The sequence below is a fragment of the Trichophyton rubrum genome (assembly GCF_000151425.1).
Source record: "Trichophyton rubrum CBS 118892 genomic scaffold supercont2.4, whole genome shotgun sequence".
Taxonomy (NCBI): domain Eukaryota; kingdom Fungi; phylum Ascomycota; class Eurotiomycetes; order Onygenales; family Arthrodermataceae; genus Trichophyton; species Trichophyton rubrum.
The window spans coordinates 1527771-1546428 of record NW_003456425.1 but is presented as its reverse complement, the minus strand read 5'-3'; the positions used below and the strand labels follow the sequence as shown (position 1 = coordinate 1546428).

The 18658-nt window shown below is 46.7% G+C and overlaps 4 protein-coding genes across 14 annotated transcripts; 3 read left to right on the top strand and 1 right to left on the bottom strand.

The window, feature by feature from the left end:
- Window positions 1-65: 65 nt before the first annotated feature.
- TERG_04461 (uncharacterized protein) lies at window positions 66-6846 on the bottom strand (the record flags this gene model as incomplete). 6 transcript variants are annotated; one of them, XM_047749793.1, is made up of 19 exons in its annotated part: window positions 66-1996; window positions 2059-2420; window positions 2474-2519; window positions 2585-2708; window positions 2763-2995; window positions 3055-3189; window positions 3257-3339; window positions 3394-3726; window positions 3783-3945; window positions 4001-4310; window positions 4351-4476; window positions 4528-4673; window positions 4727-5076; window positions 5136-5267; window positions 5327-5393; window positions 5451-5585; window positions 5641-6600; window positions 6662-6701; window positions 6761-6846. In XM_047749793.1, the coding sequence occupies 18 exons, from the start codon at window positions 6844-6846 to the stop codon at window positions 2266-2268; spliced, it is 3624 nt and encodes a 1207-aa protein (XP_047606294.1). In that variant the 3' UTR covers window positions 66-1996; window positions 2059-2265. The 6 variants fall into 6 exon arrangements, with proteins under 6 accessions (XP_047606294.1, XP_047604237.1, XP_047606296.1 ...); XM_047748260.1 differs by having other exon boundaries at window positions 66-2207; window positions 2270-2420; XM_047749795.1 differs by having other exon boundaries at window positions 2059-2519.
- Window positions 6847-7974: 1128 nt separating this feature from the next.
- Window positions 7975-11154, top strand: TERG_04460 (uncharacterized protein). 6 transcript variants are annotated; one of them, XM_003235357.2, is made up of 5 exons: window positions 8069-8179; window positions 8251-8330; window positions 8466-9191; window positions 9248-9579; window positions 9638-11154. In XM_003235357.2, exons 1-5 carry the CDS (start codon window positions 8136-8138, stop codon window positions 9686-9688), a joined length of 1233 nt encoding a protein of 410 aa, XP_003235405.1. In that variant the 5' UTR covers window positions 8069-8135; the 3' UTR covers window positions 9689-11154. The 6 variants fall into 6 exon arrangements, with proteins under 6 accessions (XP_047606289.1, XP_003235405.1, XP_047606290.1 ...); XM_047749788.1 differs by having other exon boundaries at window positions 7975-8330; XM_047749789.1 differs by lacking the exon at window positions 8251-8330.
- Window positions 11155-12147: 993 nt separating this feature from the next.
- TERG_04459 (uncharacterized protein) lies at window positions 12148-16583 on the top strand (the record flags this gene model as incomplete). The annotated part of the gene is made up of 4 exons (XM_003235356.2): window positions 12148-16008; window positions 16067-16140; window positions 16202-16416; window positions 16474-16583. The coding sequence occupies 4 exons, from the start codon at window positions 12148-12150 to the stop codon at window positions 16581-16583; spliced, it is 4260 nt and encodes a 1419-aa protein (XP_003235404.2).
- Window positions 16584-17495: 912 nt separating this feature from the next.
- On the top strand, window positions 17496-18626 carry TERG_04458 (RdgB/HAM1 family non-canonical purine NTP pyrophosphatase; the record flags this gene model as incomplete). The annotated part of the gene is made up of 6 exons (XM_003235355.1): window positions 17496-17660; window positions 17742-17815; window positions 17891-18035; window positions 18304-18340; window positions 18410-18471; window positions 18546-18626. 6 exons carry the CDS (start codon window positions 17496-17498, stop codon window positions 18624-18626), a joined length of 564 nt encoding a protein of 187 aa, XP_003235403.1.
- Window positions 18627-18658: the final 32 nt, after the last annotated feature.

Here is an 18658-nt window from a genome sequence, read left to right as displayed (position 1 = left end):
AAAAAAAGAGGTCAAGGATTTAACTTGCATGCTGCACTCCATATATTTGATTGGGGGAGAATGACTATTGTAAAATAAACCGGACGGCGCATATTGCTAGCCTCTATGGGAGTTTGGCTGAAGGTACTCAACTGTGGTTTGGTGGCTCTCTCGGCTGGATGAAATATTGGTGCAGACCAACAGTCCCCAAACTTGGAATGAGGCGAATTTTGCATTATCAAGTGTTCCTAATTTCTTCATGCTGGGCATTTCGCGTTGCAGCTTGGCCCCGTAGGCGGAAGTCCTATCATTTCCACCATTCAGGTAGCCTCTGTTGTTTCAAACCTAAAATAGAGGTCAAGAGATGTTCCAATATTTGGGATTTCATTGCCAAAAGGTACGCAGAAGCGTATTTAAAGGATGACCAGATTGTACGTATCCATAGGTCTATTTTCAAGGAATCTAATGCCCGAATGTGTGGGTTTCGCAAATACTGTAAGAGCGAAGGTGGTTTTCAAGCCTGTATTTGGAGAGTAGGTAGACCGCATACACTGGCATACTGGCGGGGCATACAATTAAATCAAAGACCAATACTTCGTAGTTACTCAAAATTCAAAGTACTTTGCAAAGTCTCAAAAGCCTCGAAGCTGAGACGGTTTTGAGAGGGTCCGTGCTCCCTTCCGCAACGTCACGTGTATGGGTGTCAGGTGACCTTCTTAATCATATTAAAGGGTTTTATATTATCCGATAAAAACACGTGATATTCAAATCCCGGCACAGCGATGGAAGTGACGCTCGAATTGGAAGGACGGCAGAGAAGCAACTATCACGAACGACTGGCAGATTGTCGCATTTCTGAACTCGGAGATCTGGTGGGATTATTAAGGTGTGTTAAATACGGTGAATTGTGCCATATTGACTCTTTCTAATTCTATTTTGCAGTAGAATACCAATCGAAGTCCCTCCATCATGTCTTCAACCAACAACCACCCTATCAAGGTGCCTCCGGGGCCGCCGTTGTACAGATTTGCCGCAACTGCTCTTGGTGCAAGCATGTGGTTTTGGGTATGTTTTGCCCGCAATCTATATTCGAAGCTGTTAAAAGAGCCGAATTGGGCTGCTGGTGTACCAGTGTGTTGAGAAGCTAACACGGCACGTTCAAACTAGTTAATGTATCGCGCAAAGAAAGACGGCCCTGTTCTCCTTGGCTGGAAGCACCCTTGGGATCATTAAATTACGGAGTACTCTCGGCGCATTTCTTCGGTCCTCTTTTACTGCCCGGCTATATTTTATCGAAAAGGAATCCAAGTGGTATTTTCCCTGTGGCGCCCGCACTCCGTTAAGTTCTGAGATGGTAGTGTGAAGCAAGAGCAAAGCCCTGTTGGTAGGACTGCTCGCGCGGGAATTCTACTATAACTTGCGATAACATTTTGTATCACCAAGAATAAAGTTTTCTGCGGTCCATGTGTTGTATATATTTCATAGAAAACATCGTTCAATGGCACTTTTAGCTTACGGATACTACACGATATGGCAACGATAAGGGATTTCTCAACCAGAAGAATTCAGTTACACTATCTATCGGACTTTCAACCATTGCCCTCTATTCAAACTATACATGTTTGGCAAAAAGGTATCAAAGCACGAATCGTAGAAACAATGCAAGCAAGTGGTACCCGCTATATGTGCAAAAATATGAACCGAAGTCTATATATACTAAGCCCGATAATCTGTCATTGACCGCCCTCAAGCAGGACCTTGTATCGACGGCGTTGCTTTTTTGTATGTGGACGTAACCAGCGATTTAAGCGTCCAATGCCACGTGCAAGTTTGGGGAATATGTGGTTCTCACAAACCCACGCGGCTGCAAAACCACCCAATGCAAGGATTAAAATCCAGGTCTTGAACTCAGGAGACATGTATGTAAGCTCCATCAGCTTGTACAGCCATTTGGCGGGTTGGAAGAGCATATAAGAAGAGAAGAGGAGAATAATAATGATTGTGGCCACGAACGGAACTAAAAGATCGCATTAGGTACTGGCAGTTGCTTTAGGGTCAATTTAGATGAAGGAAACATACCATTAGAGGTTGCTGGCTTTCGGAATGGCTTGCCAGCACTCAGAACTACACCTGAGAATACATACTGGTAGCAAGAGACAAGGAACAGAGCGGTATTTTGTGAGTTCTTGATGTTGGTATCCTCATGACTAATTTTTGGCGGGATATACCTAAGAGTCGTCAATACTATATGAAGAATAAGGGCAACGGTTGAAAAGTACATAGTCCTTACCATTCAGGAATTTGGACAGTCTCATAAGCAGTGGCTTGAATGAAGATGCATATAAGAATTTGTCCAAGGAGAGGAGTCAAGACCTTCCGTGAAACAAGATTTGCAGTTGGTCTCTTGCGGCATAGAACTGGACTGGGACCAATCCACCCCACTATGAAGAGTTAGTCAGGTATTGTATCCATTTTAGTGTCGGCATTGACTTACTGAATATAGCCACAGGCAAAATTATCACCAGGTCAATGTAGAGAAACTATACCCATAGAATTAGAACCGCTTGAATAAACAAAGGGGAAATCATTGAACTTGAAGACTTACCTGGAAATCCCCCAAATTCGAAGCAGTTGCGTAAAGGAAGCTGACAGAAGTAAACTGAATGGCAGAGTAAAGACTCATGTACTTGAAACAGCAAAAGCTCGTAACCAACGCTGCTCTTCCTTCCCTAGATATCTATTAGCGGAAATCGAATAGATTGATAGTAAGTGCGTTGACATACCTGATGAGTTTTGGAACGCATGATATATCAAATATCCTACTAGTAAATGGAGCAGCAACTGAAGCCTCTGCTTCAGAAAGAGATATGCCCACGTCTGCAGCCTTAAGAGCACCGCAGTCATTGGCACCATCCCCGCAGAATCCACAACCGTAGTCAAGAGATTGAAGCTTCTCAACAAGCTCATGTTTTTCATCAGGGGACATCCGAGCAAAGACTTGGCCACGAACGAGCATCTATTCTATCTTAGCGGCATTGTTCATACACAAAGAATCATGAAGAGAGCAGAACGTACCCTATTCAGCACCTCTTCGGAGCCATAGTCAACAACCCAACGGAACACATCTCCAGTTACTGCAATGGCGTAGTTCATTTTATTGTAGTGATTATAAGGAACGGACACATCTGTCACTGAGCTATGTGGAAGCGGCTATTGGAGGTTAGATAAGAAGAGAAAACCGGAGGGTTCCGGCAGAAACAAGGGCTGAGAGCTATACCGTTAATGTATTCTCATCAAGCTGGTAATCGGGGTTATCAATGCTCTGCCAGCAAAGCCGAGCGTCCGGGTCCGAGGAACACCCTTGTTTCTCATTAGTGTATAACATCCTCCAAATAACTCAAAGCGAAATCTTACCCTCAACAAAGTAAGGAACAAAGCAAGGGGCGGCGCCCTCAACAAAGCCACACTCCCTTGCAACGCTGACGGCTGTCAAAATATTATCACCCGTACACATTACACTGCGAATACCGGCTTCATGTAGCTCGGTAATAACACCCTTCGAAGTAGGCTTCAGTTTGTTCTCAAAGATGATGAAGCCAATAAATTCAAGGTCTGATTCGGCATCCGCCCTACTCATGGAAAATATGTCTCGGAGTGAAAACTGCGGGATATGTTTGGTTGCACAGGCAATAACTCGGAACCCGCGATGGGTATAGTAATTCAGGAGCTCAGAAAAGTCGGGTGGTACTTAGATTGAGAGTTAGCAATAGAAAGCATGCATGCTCAAGCGCATAAGTACTAACAGCTTTTAGGAATGCATATATCTTTCATGCACTCTGGGGCTCCTTTAACGAATATGTCAACTCCATCACTACCTGGTTGGCGTACTACAACACTAGCTCGGCGGAGTTGAGAAACAAATTCAAAAATGCGAAGGATGGATAACTCTGTAGCATTATTTGCTTCCTAGGCATCATGTTAGAATTGCACTCACGAATCCTAGTAATAATAACGAACTCACAGGCATTGGTCCGGCGTCATTTGGAGGAGCAAAATTGAGCGGAGATCTTGCAATAGATGGGGAGATATTTTCATAATCCTCATATACTTCTGCAGTGTTGTGGCTACCTTCTTCGTAGGACCAGCTTGTAAATTCAAACATCTTAACATCCAGAGGGTCGCCTATTAGTTCCCCGTCTATCATTCTTAGCGAATGGCAGGTCGCCATGGTGTAAAGAACGGCCGTATTTGGGCCGTAATCCTGGGTAGGATCCCGATCAGAGCGTAACTGGGGTAAAATGAGTGAGGCTTCTGTTAGAAGATCGCTGAACCTGTATTTAAAGCTCCATTAGTTAACATCTTGATGTTTACAGTAGGGAAACCCGCCTTTGTTCCCGTTGATGACTGAGTCTAACCCCGAGTACATCAAGGCCATCTTCAGTTAAAGTTCCAGTCTTATCAAAGCAGACAACATCGAGCTTTCCGGCAACGTTGACCCTATCAAAAATTAGTAACATGTATACAAAGAATTTCCTGGCTTAAGGCTACCTTTGTGGACTTATGCAGAATATCTGCTGGGATTTGAGCCTGGATATGGCGAAGTTGATTCCAATTGTAAGAGTCGCCGGTAAGGCTGGAGGCACAACAATGGTAATAAGGTCAAGTGCCCGAACAATGATTGTGTGCCAAACAATCTAAGAAAAATATTAACTACGATTGCCAATCGGGGCAAGGACAAAATTCTCACCTTTAGACGAATGAAATTGACAAACGAAACAATAAATCCAACAGCTGCAACGGTAGCCATCACGGAAATGTACCGGAAAGAGTCCTGATAGAATTTGAAACCTGATGGTTTAGGGAACAGCATTGACCTAACAAGGGCACCCTTCGTAGTGTTGAAGCCTGTTCGCACAACCATTGCAAGAGCAGCCGCTTCATCATCTGCGGGATCTTGGGGTCGTCTAGCACGAATAAGCTTTGTGCCACAGAATAGGAAATGCCTGGCAACTCCTGGATCAACCGAAGTTGCAGCTAGATTTAGCTGGGCTAGAGAATGGTCAGTTACAGGAAATTTTGAGACGGGGACAGATTCTCCTGTTGGAAATTATTAGCTAACTGTATCTGGGATAAGAAGATAGAAAGGTAGCTCGAACCTGTTAGCATGCTCTCGTTGACAATGCAGTCACCAGAGAGTAGGAGGCAGTCACAGGGTATTTGAGTTAGAGATGGGTCGGAAATCTCGAATACGTCTCCAGGTATCAGCTCAGTTGAAGGTACAGTCGTCCCTATTAGTAGGCAAGAAACATTAGGATTAGGTATAAACCTGGAATCCCAGTCAACCTACAGAATCCGCTTCTTAACACTCGTATCTCGCACTCAAAGTGTGCAATCTCACGCAGACGTCGCATAGTCTAAAACGTTAGTATGTAGATAACCGGCAGGTTGTCTATATAAGAGGAGTAACGTACTGATCTAGTTTCGATGGCGGTTGCCGTTATGCTGAAAACAGAGATAAAGAAAATACAAGTGGCATAATAGTAGTATTCATCCATTGACCAAAGGGTCAAGCTCGCAATCTGGAAGATGTAGAAAGGGTGGAATGCCTGGCGAGATATTAGTTCGGTGAAAAGAGTGGTCAAGATAATAGGGAAAACATACTTCATCCAGCAGTATCTGTGGAATAGTCTTGGCCTGGATATCAATAATATTTGCGCCGAACACTTGCTCCCGGCTCTCTCTTTCGTCTGCATCCAACCCACGGCGTAGAAGCTTCACATCAGCCCATGCAGGGTCCGCCCAAGTCCCGCTAATACTAAACCTGTCTTGTACGGGTTGATAGAAAAACCGAACGTAATGATAATCCAGATATCTTAAATTTGGCATTATAGGATCATCTTCATACTCGTAGTTAGCAGCAGTACCTTCTTTGTTTCCCCTCCCAAAAACGGTAGAGAGTTGGCGCCCGTACGGCTGGTTCTGGACATCCTGGATAGTGAATTGGCCCCATTGGTTTTCAATAGCGACCCATTGGCACTTATACAGTGGCGTTGGAGTACCTATCAGTGACACTCGCCATTTCGGGACCCATCTAAAGATGAGATAGCCGAGACCACAGGTGAAAACGCAAATGGCAAGGTACGTAGCCAAGCCGGCCACGCTGGTTGAGAACCCTGCAATGGCGGCCGTAAGGTCCTCGGAGACAATGTATATCTTCTGGCTGATAATACCGTCTGATGTCTTCCCTCCACGAGGGTGGTCCGTGGAAGATGCACGGCGCCAAAGCAAGGGGTCTTCAGCAGAGTCATGCGAAGGGGTCGGGCCAAAATAACTCGAGGGGCGGAAGGGAGTTTCAACATCGGCTTCTTGGTCATCATCATGGCCTCGCTCAAGGGCGTGATCATCATGCTCGTCCGAACGAATTCGATGGATACGTAGGTCCCCGTTTTCAAGCTGGTCCGGTTCAATAACCGCTTCCTCGTCGCGATCATCCGGCCATACAAAGGATCCGTTATTCTCCTGAAAGTAGGTAAAACTAACGTTCGATTCACGACGGGAACGACGGCGCACGAAGGATGCAACGCTTGAGGGAATGCTCTCAGATATAGGGCCGGCAAAAACCTGAAAGTATGGTCATTAGCCAGTTCTTTTCCTCCCGAAATGCAGGGATCGTCCAGCTCACTTCTTCTTGTGCCATTTCTACGTCGGACAACAGGCTCGTCCTATTAAGTCATTAGCTTATATTATCATCTCAAAACAAGATGGGTAACGAGAACGGTACCTGCTCCGCATGAAACTGCTGCGGTAGATGCTCTGCGGTCGAGGCTGACCATGGTGGTCCTCGCCGTTAATATGTTCGTCATCCATCTAGGGCAGCTCGAGAGCGCACGCTGCATCCTATCCGGCCCAAGTAGATGTCTCCAGGTGCTATAGATCAAGCTCGAGGGCGTAAAACAACATTCTTCAAGCTTTCCAGAGCTTCAACCTTGATGAGCATGCTCGCCAAGTCACGGGGTCAGGGATCTTATCTCCACGTGATGTGGCTTTCGATAAGCCCTGAAGCTTGCAAGTTGCGGGACGGAGATAAGAGACGACAAAGAGGACGAAAATGAGGATAGTGGCAGCGAGGGGAGCCAGAAGAGAGGGAATGGGTAAGTCAGCTCTATAGAGAGAGTGAGAAGACGAAGATAGGCTGGATAAGTCCCATGCTTCGTAACTGTGGACGATAGGCTACGCCTTAGTTTGCTGACGAGCCCAGCATGAACCCCTGGTGAACACCCAGGCCGCTCAGCCGGTACGTACCCCAGAGTCAAGAACTGCAGCTAACCAACTAATTCTCCATGGCTGGCCTTCAAAATCCACTTCTCTCAGCGAGTGAGCTATGGGATCATCTCTTTGGATGGTGTCTCCTCTCTGGCCCACCAGTTCCACTGTAACTATTCTACTGATGGAAATTCATGGAATTGATGGTGGTCAACAACACCACATGTCTGGGTCGGGCTGTGGGAGGCATTTCAGGGACGGTCTAGACAGTGGTTTAATTCCCGCTTTGGCGAGAATGATGTGATAGCTATCACCAGGACGGATGGAAGGGACGCGTACCAACATTGTTTGGACGCCGGAGAGTATGTTATCGCACAGTAGCTGTCATTTAGGGCTTAGCAGGGGACTATCAGCAGCCTCGCAGTGCTCTTGGTGTAGCTCGTCCGTACGGAGAATAAGTGTCTGTCATACCGTGCTATCTAACTAGTTATCAACTGTCTGTACACGCCTGTCGATCGGACCGGGGCCGCCCAACGGATAACTAACCAACACGGGCGTACAAGCCTAGCAATCAACCATCACCGTCGTCGCCGTCGTCGCCTCGCTTCTCTCTTCCAGTGCAGCCAGTCAGTCCATCGGCCATCCTCAAGTATCAAAAAGGCCGCTTGCTGTCGATGTCTGACACGCCAAGCCTGGCTTCCCGATCCGTCGTAGTCTCTTCCACGCCAAAAGGAAAAAAAGTAGCCCACCAAAGGTAAATCTGCTTGATAAGTCTTCAACGCTGAAAAATACAACCACCGCCTTCTCGCTCGCTCCCTCGCTCCCACCACTCGCAACGCCTCGCACGTCGTCTCCAGCCTGCTCGTACGTGTCCTCTGCTGCCCGCTACCACGATGTCTGAGCCGATCAGAAGCAAGAAGGCTGAGGTGACCGCACCGTAAGTGTTATCTGATGCGAAGTTGTGCCCCCCCGTCAAGACCAGACGGCCTGGCTGACCGTACTTTGAAGGACCCCTCAGAACACGCCCGCAAACCATGCCCCTATTTCTTCACACGCCCAGCAACCTGGCATCGCCAGCATCAAAGAAGGTGTGTACTCCCGCTCGTGCTGACCTGTCTGTCATGGGTACTTTTCTCTTGCTGTCCAGCCAAAGAATGAGCTAAATCGTTTCATGTTTGGTGTAATAATCCCCCATGTTACAACCCGCTGATAAGTCTCTATAGAGGGCGGCCTTGACCGAGCGGCTGCCGCCTCAATCTTCGCACAGAACCCCGGGCTCGTTTCTATGATCCAGGGCAAGCTCGGATCGATTATTGGACGCTCATCTGGCTACATCGAATCTCTCCCGGCCTCTGTTCGTCGCCGTGTCGCGGGCCTCAAGGGCATCCAGACCGAACATGCCAAGCTCGAAGCCGCCTTCCAGGAAGAAGTCCTGCAGCTCGAGAAGAAGTACTTCGCCAAGTACACCCCGCTCTACCAGCGCCGTTCTGCCATCGTCAACGGTGCTGCCGAACCTACCGATGAGGAGGTCGAGGCCGGCAAGCGTGACGAGGATGAGGAGGAAGATGAGAAGAAGGAGAACGAGGCTAAGCAGCTTCCAGTTGAGTCTGAGGAGACACCTGCCAGTGGTATCCCAGAGTTCTGGTTATCCGCCATGAAGAACCAGATCTCTCTTGCCGAGCTTATCACCGACCGAGACGAAGGTGCCCTCAAGGAGCTAACGGACATTCGCATGGAGTACCTTGACCGTCCTGGCTTCCGACTCATCTTTGAATTCGCCGAGAACGAGTTCTTCACCAACAAGACCATTGCTAAGACTTATTACTACCAAGAAGAGAACGGATACGGCGGTGACTTCATCTACGACCACGCTGAGGGTGAGAAGATTGACTGGAAGGAGGGCAAGGATCTCACCGTCCGGATAGAGAGCAAGAAGCAGCGTAACAAGAGTACGTATTTTTAGTTCCTTGAACTGTCCAGACTGCCGCTGACTATAGTTATATAGACACCAAGCAGACCCGCGTTGTCAAAGTCACCGTCCCCACAGAATCTTTCTTCAACTTCTTCTCTCCCCCCAAACCCCCACAGGAAGACGACGATGACGTTGCATCTGATATCGAGGAACGTCTTGAGCTCGACTACCAACTGGGTGAAGACATCAAGGAGAAGCTCATTCCCCGTGCTATCGACTGGTTCACAGGTGAAGCCCTACAATATGAAGAAATCGAGGACAACTTCGAGGGCGAGTTTGAGGATGATGACGAAGATGACGACGAGGACGACGACGATGAGGAGGACGAGAAGAGAGGTGACGATGATGAGGACTCCGATGAAGAAGTATGTTACCTCCTTGACACTTCAGACAAGTGCCGTACTAACCCAGCTCTCCAAATAGGATGACGGCTCAAAGCCCAAGAAGGAAGCTACTGAGTGCAAACAAAGTTAAAGAACGAAATTCAATGACTACAAAAAAAATCAGGGACACAAAAAGAGAAAACAAGAAACATGTTGATTAAAAAAGAACGATATCAGCTCAACTGAACACACAAAAAAGCCAAAAAAGATTACCTTAAACAATCGGCCTACAAACAGGATGTCCCTCGGCCACTCTACTGTGCCCCTACCCCCGCCCCTTCCTTACCATTACCCATCCTACCCCATATCCGACGTCTCTTGTCTCTCCCCAACACCTCCCCAGCACCCTCCTCTATCCCATCAACCTTCTTCCTTTTTTTCTTTTCTTTTCTTTTCTCTCTCTCTCCAATGAACTGCTGCATTGTACTTCGTTCCGCGCCTTGTTTTTTACCTTACGTCCATGCTAATCCCATCATCCCCCATCTCCCATTTCCATAGTTGAACGCTTCCCCTTTTTATTTCTTCCATGTGCATCTTCCTCCCCGACACTTCCTTACTCATTTCTTCATCCATCAACTCATAGTAACTTTAATATTAAAATATCAAGATTTTCTCCTCCCCCTTTTTTCCCTTCCTATTCTTCCCCCTGCATTCCCCCTATATTTTACCTCCTTGACTACGGCCGTTACCTTTCCTTTATACGATACGACATTACTCATCCCAACCCTTTAGCATAGATAAGCTGTGCCTTGAGTAGCTGGGGAGTAGGGATGAATAGACGATGGGCGGAATGGACGGCGATAGTGATAGTGATAGGCGTCGGAGGTTTGTTGAAGGACCATGCCAACAACGACAATAACCGCAGGGTAACCGAACAGCATCTTTCATATTTACTTACCTAGAAACACAGCGAGGATGAGGGACAGCTACATGTACTTGAGTATGGTTTGATTCTCTGTGTTTGATATGTTTCCTTACTTGGGCATAAAAGTGTTCTGTGTCTGCCTTCGACCGCTCTTCGTATTTTATTTTTTGACAGCACAGCGCGAAATGATGGTGTGAAGCACTGCCTGGCACCACTCGAACCGAGCACGTAGGCGTAGACGTTGATACGGTAGTATTGGTAGTTACTTCAACCTCGCCTCTACTACCTGGCCCCTGGCTCATCCATTATCTCTCACAGACTCATTCATCATCCCTTTGAAAGGTTCGGAGCACGTCCACCCATAAGAAAGTGCCGTTCACGTGACTATCACAACTCACCGAGCTAAAAACCTCATAATTCCTTATTTCAGGGGCTTGAAGAAGTTCGACCACCGACCCTCGACGCTACTTTTGATGAGAGAACCTGCTAATCTGGCCTTCCAGTCCGTTACCCTTCCCGTCTGTGTTCTCGTCTTCGTCTCTGTTCCTTTATTCTTAACGGCCCCTTTGCGAGAGGCACAGAGACTGACAACGCCTCGAGCTGTCGTCATTCTTCTCTTGCAGCATCTACACTTCTACCTGGTGGCCAGCGATCTTCTTTTAATAATACCTCCCTTTTTTTTTTTTTGTTAGCACGCCTATTGCTACTCTACCCTAATTCTGGAACCAGGAGACTAGCAGAGGAAGCCATTAAAGCGCCGTCGAGAAGCTGTCTTCACACGCTTTTTTGTAGGTGTTAACGTCTGTCTGCACGCCAGCCAACCATGCTCTAGACCCGCCACGCCGGGCTACGTGAAACGCTTTTTCTTCGCCTGCTTTTCTTGATATCGATATCGTTTGACCATAGCCGTGACGTTGACCGTGATCGTGGTCTTTTCTTCGTGTTATTTACTAGTTTTTTAATCCGGCCGGTACCAGAATACACGAGATGGTGCATACATATGAGGTCGGCACGCGGGCGTGGCAACCAGACCCGACTGAGGGATGGGTTGCGTCTGAGGTGACTGAGAAGGTGGTGGACGGGGAGAAAGTGAAGCTGGTGTTCACCTTGGAGAATGGAGAGGTGAGTTGTGGGACAGAGCTCTGTCTCAAAAAAAAAAAAAAAAAAAAAAAAAAAAAAAAAAAAAAAAAAGTCTTGTCATGCCGGAATTATTGACCTAATAATGTTGTGTTTGTATAGACGAAAACAACGGAGACAACTCTGTCGGAGCTGGATTCGGACACAAATGAAAAGCTCCCGCCTCTGATGAACCCGACGATGCTAGAGGCCAGTGAAGATTTGACGAACTTGTCCCATTTGAACGAGCCGGCTGGTATGCTCTGTTTACAACCACTCGAGTAAATTAGGGTACTTACTTACAATGTCCACAATATAGTCCTCCAAGCTATTAAGCTACGGTACTACCAGAAGGAAATTTACACATACTCCGGTATCGTGCTTATAGCAACCAACCCGTTTGCCCGTGTTGATTCTCTCTATGTCCCTCAAATGGTTCAAGTTTACGCCGGGAAGCAACGAGCTTCCCAGGCTCCTCATCTCTTTGCTATCGCAGAGGAGGCTTTTGCGTGAGTTGCACCTCGGAATTTCAAATTTGCCTACACGTAGACTAACTGTTGATCAGTGACATGTTGAGGGACACTCAAAACCAAACAATTGTCGTATCTGGTGAATCTGGTGCTGGAAAGACCGTCAGTGCAAAGTATATCATGAGATATTTTGCTACCCGAGAAACATCAGATAAACCTGGCTCATACTCTACCGGACGGGCCGACTCTATCAGTGAAACTGAGGAACAAATTCTAGCCACCAACCCCGTCATGGAGGCCTTCGGTAACGCAAAGACAACCAGAAATGATAACTCGTCACGATTTGGCAAATACATTGAGATTCTTTTCGATAACAGAACGAACATTATTGGTGCGAAAATCAGAACATACCTTTTAGAACGGTCGAGGCTGGTCTTTCAACCCTTGAAAGAACGAAATTACCATATTTTCTATCAACTCATTGCCGGTGCTACCGACGCTGAGAGGCAAGAGCTGGGACTGTTAACCGTTGAGGAGTTTGACTACTTGAACCAGGGAGGAACACCTGTCATTGATGGAGTCGATGACAAGGCCGAGCTCGAAGCTACCAGAAAATCCCTCACCACCATTGGATTGGATGATGACATACAGGCCTCTATTTTTAAGATTTTGGCTGCGTTGCTTCACCTTGGCAATGTCAAGATTGTTGCTACCAGGAATGATTCCTCTCTCGAGCCTACTGAGCCATCTTTGGTCCGAACTTGTGAGATGCTGGGTATTGATGCTACTGAATTTGCTAAATGGACCGTCAAGAAACAGCTGATTACCCGAGGCGAGAAAATTATTTCAAACCTCAACCAGGCCCAGGCTCTCGTAGTCAGGGATTCAGTCGCTAAATTCATCTACTCCAGCCTCTTTGACTGGCTGGTGGAGACAATCAACCGCAGCTTGGCAACCGAAGAAGTTCTTAGTCGAGCTACCTCATTCATTGGTGTCCTCGATATCTATGGTTTCGAGCATTTCGCAAAGAACTCCTTTGAGCAGTTCTGTATCAATTACGCAAACGAGAAGTTGCAGCAAGAGTTCAACCAACATGTTTTCAAGTTGGAGCAGGAGGAATATGTTAGAGAACAGATTGATTGGACTTTTATCAACTTCTCTGACAATCAGCCATGCATTGACCTCATTGAGGGCAAACTGGGTATTCTAGCTCTGCTTGATGAAGAGTCTAGATTGCCAATGGGTGCTGACGAACAGTTCGTCAACAAGCTGCACCACAACTTCGCTGCCGACAAGCAAAAGTTCTACAAGAAGCCCCGATTTGGCAAGTCCTCTTTCACCGTCTGCCATTATGCCATCGATGTCACCTACGAGTCAGATGGCTTCATTGAGAAGAACAGGGATACAGTCCCCGATGAACACATGGAGGTTCTCAAGAACTCTTCCAACTCCTTTATTAGGGATGTTCTTCAAGCTGCTACGGCTATTCGCGAGAAGGATTCGGCCTCTATGTCCTCCAGGGCCTTTGCAGCCCCAGGAAGGAAGATCGGAGTTGCCGTTAACCGTAAGCCAACGCTAGGAGGCATCTTCAAGTCCTCCCTCATTGAGCTTATGAACACTATAAACTCCACTGATGTTCATTACATCCGGTGTATAAAGCCCAATGAAGCGAAGGAAGCCTGGAAGTTTGAAGGTCCAATGGTTCTCAGTCAGCTTCGAGCTTGTGGTGTTCTTGAAACCGTGCGGATAAGTTGTGCCGGTTACCCAACCCGATGGACTTATGAAGAGTTCGCTCTCAGGTATTATATGCTTTGCCACTCTTCACAATGGACATCTGAAATTCGTGCCATGTGTCATGCTATTCTATCGAAAGCCTTGGGTGACATCACTCAGCAACAGCAAGACAAGTACCAGCTTGGTTTGACTAAGATCTTTTTCCGAGCTGGTATGCTTGCTTTCCTAGAGAATCTCCGTACTTCCCGCTTGAATGAATGTGCCATTATGATTCAGAAGAATCTTAAATGCAAGTTCTACAGACGGAAGTACCTTGCCATGCGTGGTTCGATTCTTGCCTTCCAAGGCCTCATTCGCGGATTCTTGGCCAGACAGCACGCCGAAGGAGCCCGCCAAGTCAAGGCTGCAACCACTATCCAGCGAGTCTGGAGAGGCCAGAAGGACCGCAAATACTACCACAAGATCAGAAACAATGTCATTCTCGTGGAGTCGTTGGCGAGGGGTTACCTTTGCCGTCGAAACATTATGGACAGTATCCATGGAAACGCTGCGAAAGTTATTCAACGGTCTTTCAGAACATGGCGACAACTCCGCAAATGGAGAGATTACCGCCGCAAGGTTGTCATTGTACAGAACTTGTGGCGTGGTAAGAAGGCTCGCAGACAGTACAAGACTCTGCGTGAGGAGGCTCGAGACCTCAAGCAGATATCATATAAGCTTGAAAATAAGGTCGTGGAGTTAACCCAATCACTCGGATCTCTTAAGCAGCAGAACAAGTCTTTGACTTCCCAGCTTGAGAACTATGATGGGCAGATCAAATCCTGGAGAAGCCGGCATAACGCTCTTGAAGCCAGGTCCCGCGAGTTGCAGGCTGAGGCTAACCAGGCTGGCATCACTGCTGCCCGCTTGACAGCTTTGGAGGAAGAAATGTCGAAACTTCAGCATAATCATAACGAGTCACTTGCAACTATCAAGAAACTACAAGAGGAAGAAAAGTCAACCCGAGAAACTCTCCGTCTTACCAGCCTTGAACTTGATAATGCTAAGAATGCCATTGCTGTCCACGAACAAGAGAAGACCTACCTCCGCCAGCAAGTTGTTGAGCTGCAAGATGAGCTTGAATTTGCTAAGAGGTCTGCCCCTCTCAATGGACTCAATGGGGAACTGAATGGAACCGCCCCTACTCAGCCAAGCTTATCTGGCCTGATCAACTTGGTTGCTTCGAAGAAACCCAAGCCAAAGAGACGCAGCGCTGGGCTCGAAAAGGTTGAAATCGACCATCGTTTCAGTGGTGCTTATAACCCAAGGCCTGTCTCTATGGCCATACCCACCGGTGGAGTCGGCCGCAATGATTTCCGAAACTCAGCATTTGCTCCTGGGATTGACTCTGTGGAAATTGAGCTTGAGAACCTCCTCTCCGAAGAAGATGCGCTTAACGACGAAGTCAGCATGGGTCTCATCAAAAATCTCAAGATTCCTCTCCCCAGCTCTGATCCACCACCCACCGAGAAGGAAGTCTTGTTCCCCTCCTATCTCATCAACCTGGTCACATCCGAGATGTGGAATAACGGTTTCGTGAAAGAATCCGAACGCTTCCTTGCCAATGTCATGCAAGCAATCCAGCAGGAGGTCATGCAACATGATAGTGAAGATACGATCAGCGCTGGTGCGTTCTGGCTTTCCAACGTCCACGAAATGCTTTCATTTGTCTTCCTTGCGGAGGACTGGTATGAAGCGCAAAAGACCGACAACTATGAATACGATCGTCTCTTGGAGATCGTCAAACATGATTTGGAATCCTTGGAGTTCAATATCTACCACACATGGATGAAGGGATTGAAGAAGAAGTTATTCAAGATGATTGTCCCAGCCATCATCGAGTCACAGTCCCTTCCTGGTTTCGTCACAAGTGAGACGAACAGGTTCCTTGGAAAACTTCTACCTTCCAACAACAACCCTGCTTATAGCATGGACAATCTCCTCAGCCTGTTGAACAATGTTTTCAAGGCTATGAAAGCATACTACCTTGAAGATTCCATTATTACCCAGACAGTCACTGAGCTGCTCCGACTTGTTGGTGTCACTGCATTCAATGACTTGCTTATGCGACGTAATTTCCTTTCATGGAAGCGTGGTCTGCAAATTAACTACAATATCACTCGTATTGAGGAATGGTGCAAGAGCCATGATATGCCAGAAGGCACCCTACAGCTCGAACATCTAATGGTAAGCATCCGTCCCCATATTCGATTCGGCCCTTTGCTAACCGTATCTCCCATTACAGCAAGCAACCAAGCTACTTCAACTAAAGAAGGCCACTTTGAACGATATAGAGATCATTCAAGATATTTGCTGGATGTAAGTGCTATAACAACCGCTCTGCTGTCATGGGATAAATTACTTACACATACGTTTACAGGCTCTCACCGAACCAGATTCAAAAACTTCTCAATCAGTACCTTGTTGCTGATTACGAACAGCCTATCAATGGTGAAATCATGAAAGCTGTTGCGTCTCGTGTAACTGAGAAGAGCGATGTCCTGCTTCTAACTGCAGTTGACATGGAGGACAGTGGTCCTTACGAGATTGCTGAACCCAGAGCCATTACTGCACTTGAGACGTATACACCATCCTGTATGTGCCACTAAGATACAGTCATTTTTCCCTACTCCCACGCTAACATGACCATAGGGCTGCAAACTCCTCGACTTAAACGACTCGCAGAGATTGTTTCTGTCCAAGCAATGGCCCAGCAGGACCGCCTTGACAGCCTAGAGATGGGAGAGCCACCAGAGGATTAAAGCCCCTGTGTCTCCATATATTGCCCATCGTAATGGTCAATGATCCTTCTTTGGCCCCCGCAACTTCGACTTGCCACCATCGACTTTATAGACATTGGAGTATTGCCTTTGCTTCAAAAGAACCCATCTAAAAAGCTTCCAGTGGACGCATGCCTCTCCATTTCAAAGGAGGCATTAATTATCCTTTTCTTTTTTCCTTTTCTTTTCCTTTGTTTCTTTCATTTGTTTGAGCCACGGTAATGTCTAACTCTTGTGACTATGTGATTCCCGATAAGGCCATATTACGTTTAACCATCTACTCCGTTCGAGATATTTTGGTTCCAGGGGTTTTTACTTCGTTTGGTCTCCCTCTAACGGATTTTATGCTCGTCTCTACTTCTTCACGTATCGTGGCCCTCTTATTCATACGCGTCTTTAAAGCGTTTAGAGACCTCCCACTGTTTTATCCTTCGCATCGGCCCATTGTTATGTTTCCTGTATTATATCTGTTGCACTTCACTTGCTTCCAAGTGTAAAATAGACGCTGCTTCGACGACTTTTACGGGCGAAACCTGTACGGAGTATATACCAGGGTTCCAGGCTCAGAAGAGATGTTTTGTTCAAATTCAGCACGAACATTGATGACAATATCTAGGATTTTTCCATGCCCAAGACAGGTGCGAAATTATTACCTACCGTCTACAAGCGACTGGTTATATTCAACTACGATCCAGTACAGTCCTCGTGAGCTTCGGATCGGGTTAATTTACACCTAAGCTGTAACCTTAGTCTAACTCCTAGTTAACTAGTTAGTGGGGGTCGCGGAAGTCGTAAAATATCAGTCATAGATTGTTCTTCCAGCGCCAACTTTCACTATCATATATATCTCTGTTCATTCTACGTATATCCAGATCCAAAGCAGGAAAAGCCGAGATGAAAAGCATCAACTTTGTCACAGGAAATAAAAACAAGCTCGCCGAAGTGCAGGCAATACTTGAAGATACCATCGAGGTCAAGAGCGTATCCGTCGATGTCCCTGAGCTGCAGGGAACGATAGAAGATATCGCAAGAGAGAAATGTCGTAAAGCTGCTGAAGCAGTGAGTAGCTCTGCATTTCATTTGTTTTCATTCTCAATAAGCCCTCGATTCCTTGGTGATTACTGACTTCATGATAAATAGGTCAACGGGCCTGCATTGACAGACGATACTGCACTAGAGTTCAATGCGCTTAACGGCCTACCAGGGCCATATATGTAAGGGTGTCTTAATTATACCCGTTTATTCCATTTTACTGTGATATTTGGATCCAGTGGTTAACATATATCTAGAAAATGGTTTCTCGAGAAGCTAGGCCATGTTGGACTCAATAAACTGGTAGAGCCGTACGAGGACAAGTCCGCTGTAACGGTTGCTACATTTGCGTTCTGTGCCGGACCCGGACAGGAGCCAATTCTCTTTCAAGGAAGAACTGAGGTGAGTGAGCTGTATGAAGATTGCTATTGTGATCTCCCCGGGAGCCCTACTTTTCATAAAAGGTAATTGGTAATATAAAGGGGTCGTCGAATTTATAGGTCATGTCTATAAGAGGCAAACCAGCCGCTGTGCTGCCCAGGGCTTTTGTATCTATTAAATATAAAAGCTCGGCCTTATGTTACCCTTTCGATGAATCGCAGGGCCCTTAGCGCTCAAAGATTGGGCAAGAATATTTGACAGACATAAAGCTGATAATAATAATCACTAGGGCAAAGTAGTTCCTGCTCGTGGGTCAAACCGTTTTGGTGAGTTGAGCAGTCCAGAATTACCCCGTATTATTTTGCACAGTCAGATGTTAACATTATCGATAACAGGTTGGGATCCGATCTTCGAATATGAAGGCCAAACATATGCCGAGATGGATCCAAAGTACAAGGTAACTGCACTTTCTGTTGTCTAATCTCTTTTTACCTATGACCGGCCGTTATGCTGACTGAATACACCTCGAAGAACACAATATCCCATCGATATAAGGCGCTGATGAAACTCAAGGCGTGGATCGAAGAACAGAAACAGCAGCAACAGCTTTAATTCTTCGGAAATCTTCAACCGCTGGGGCTTGA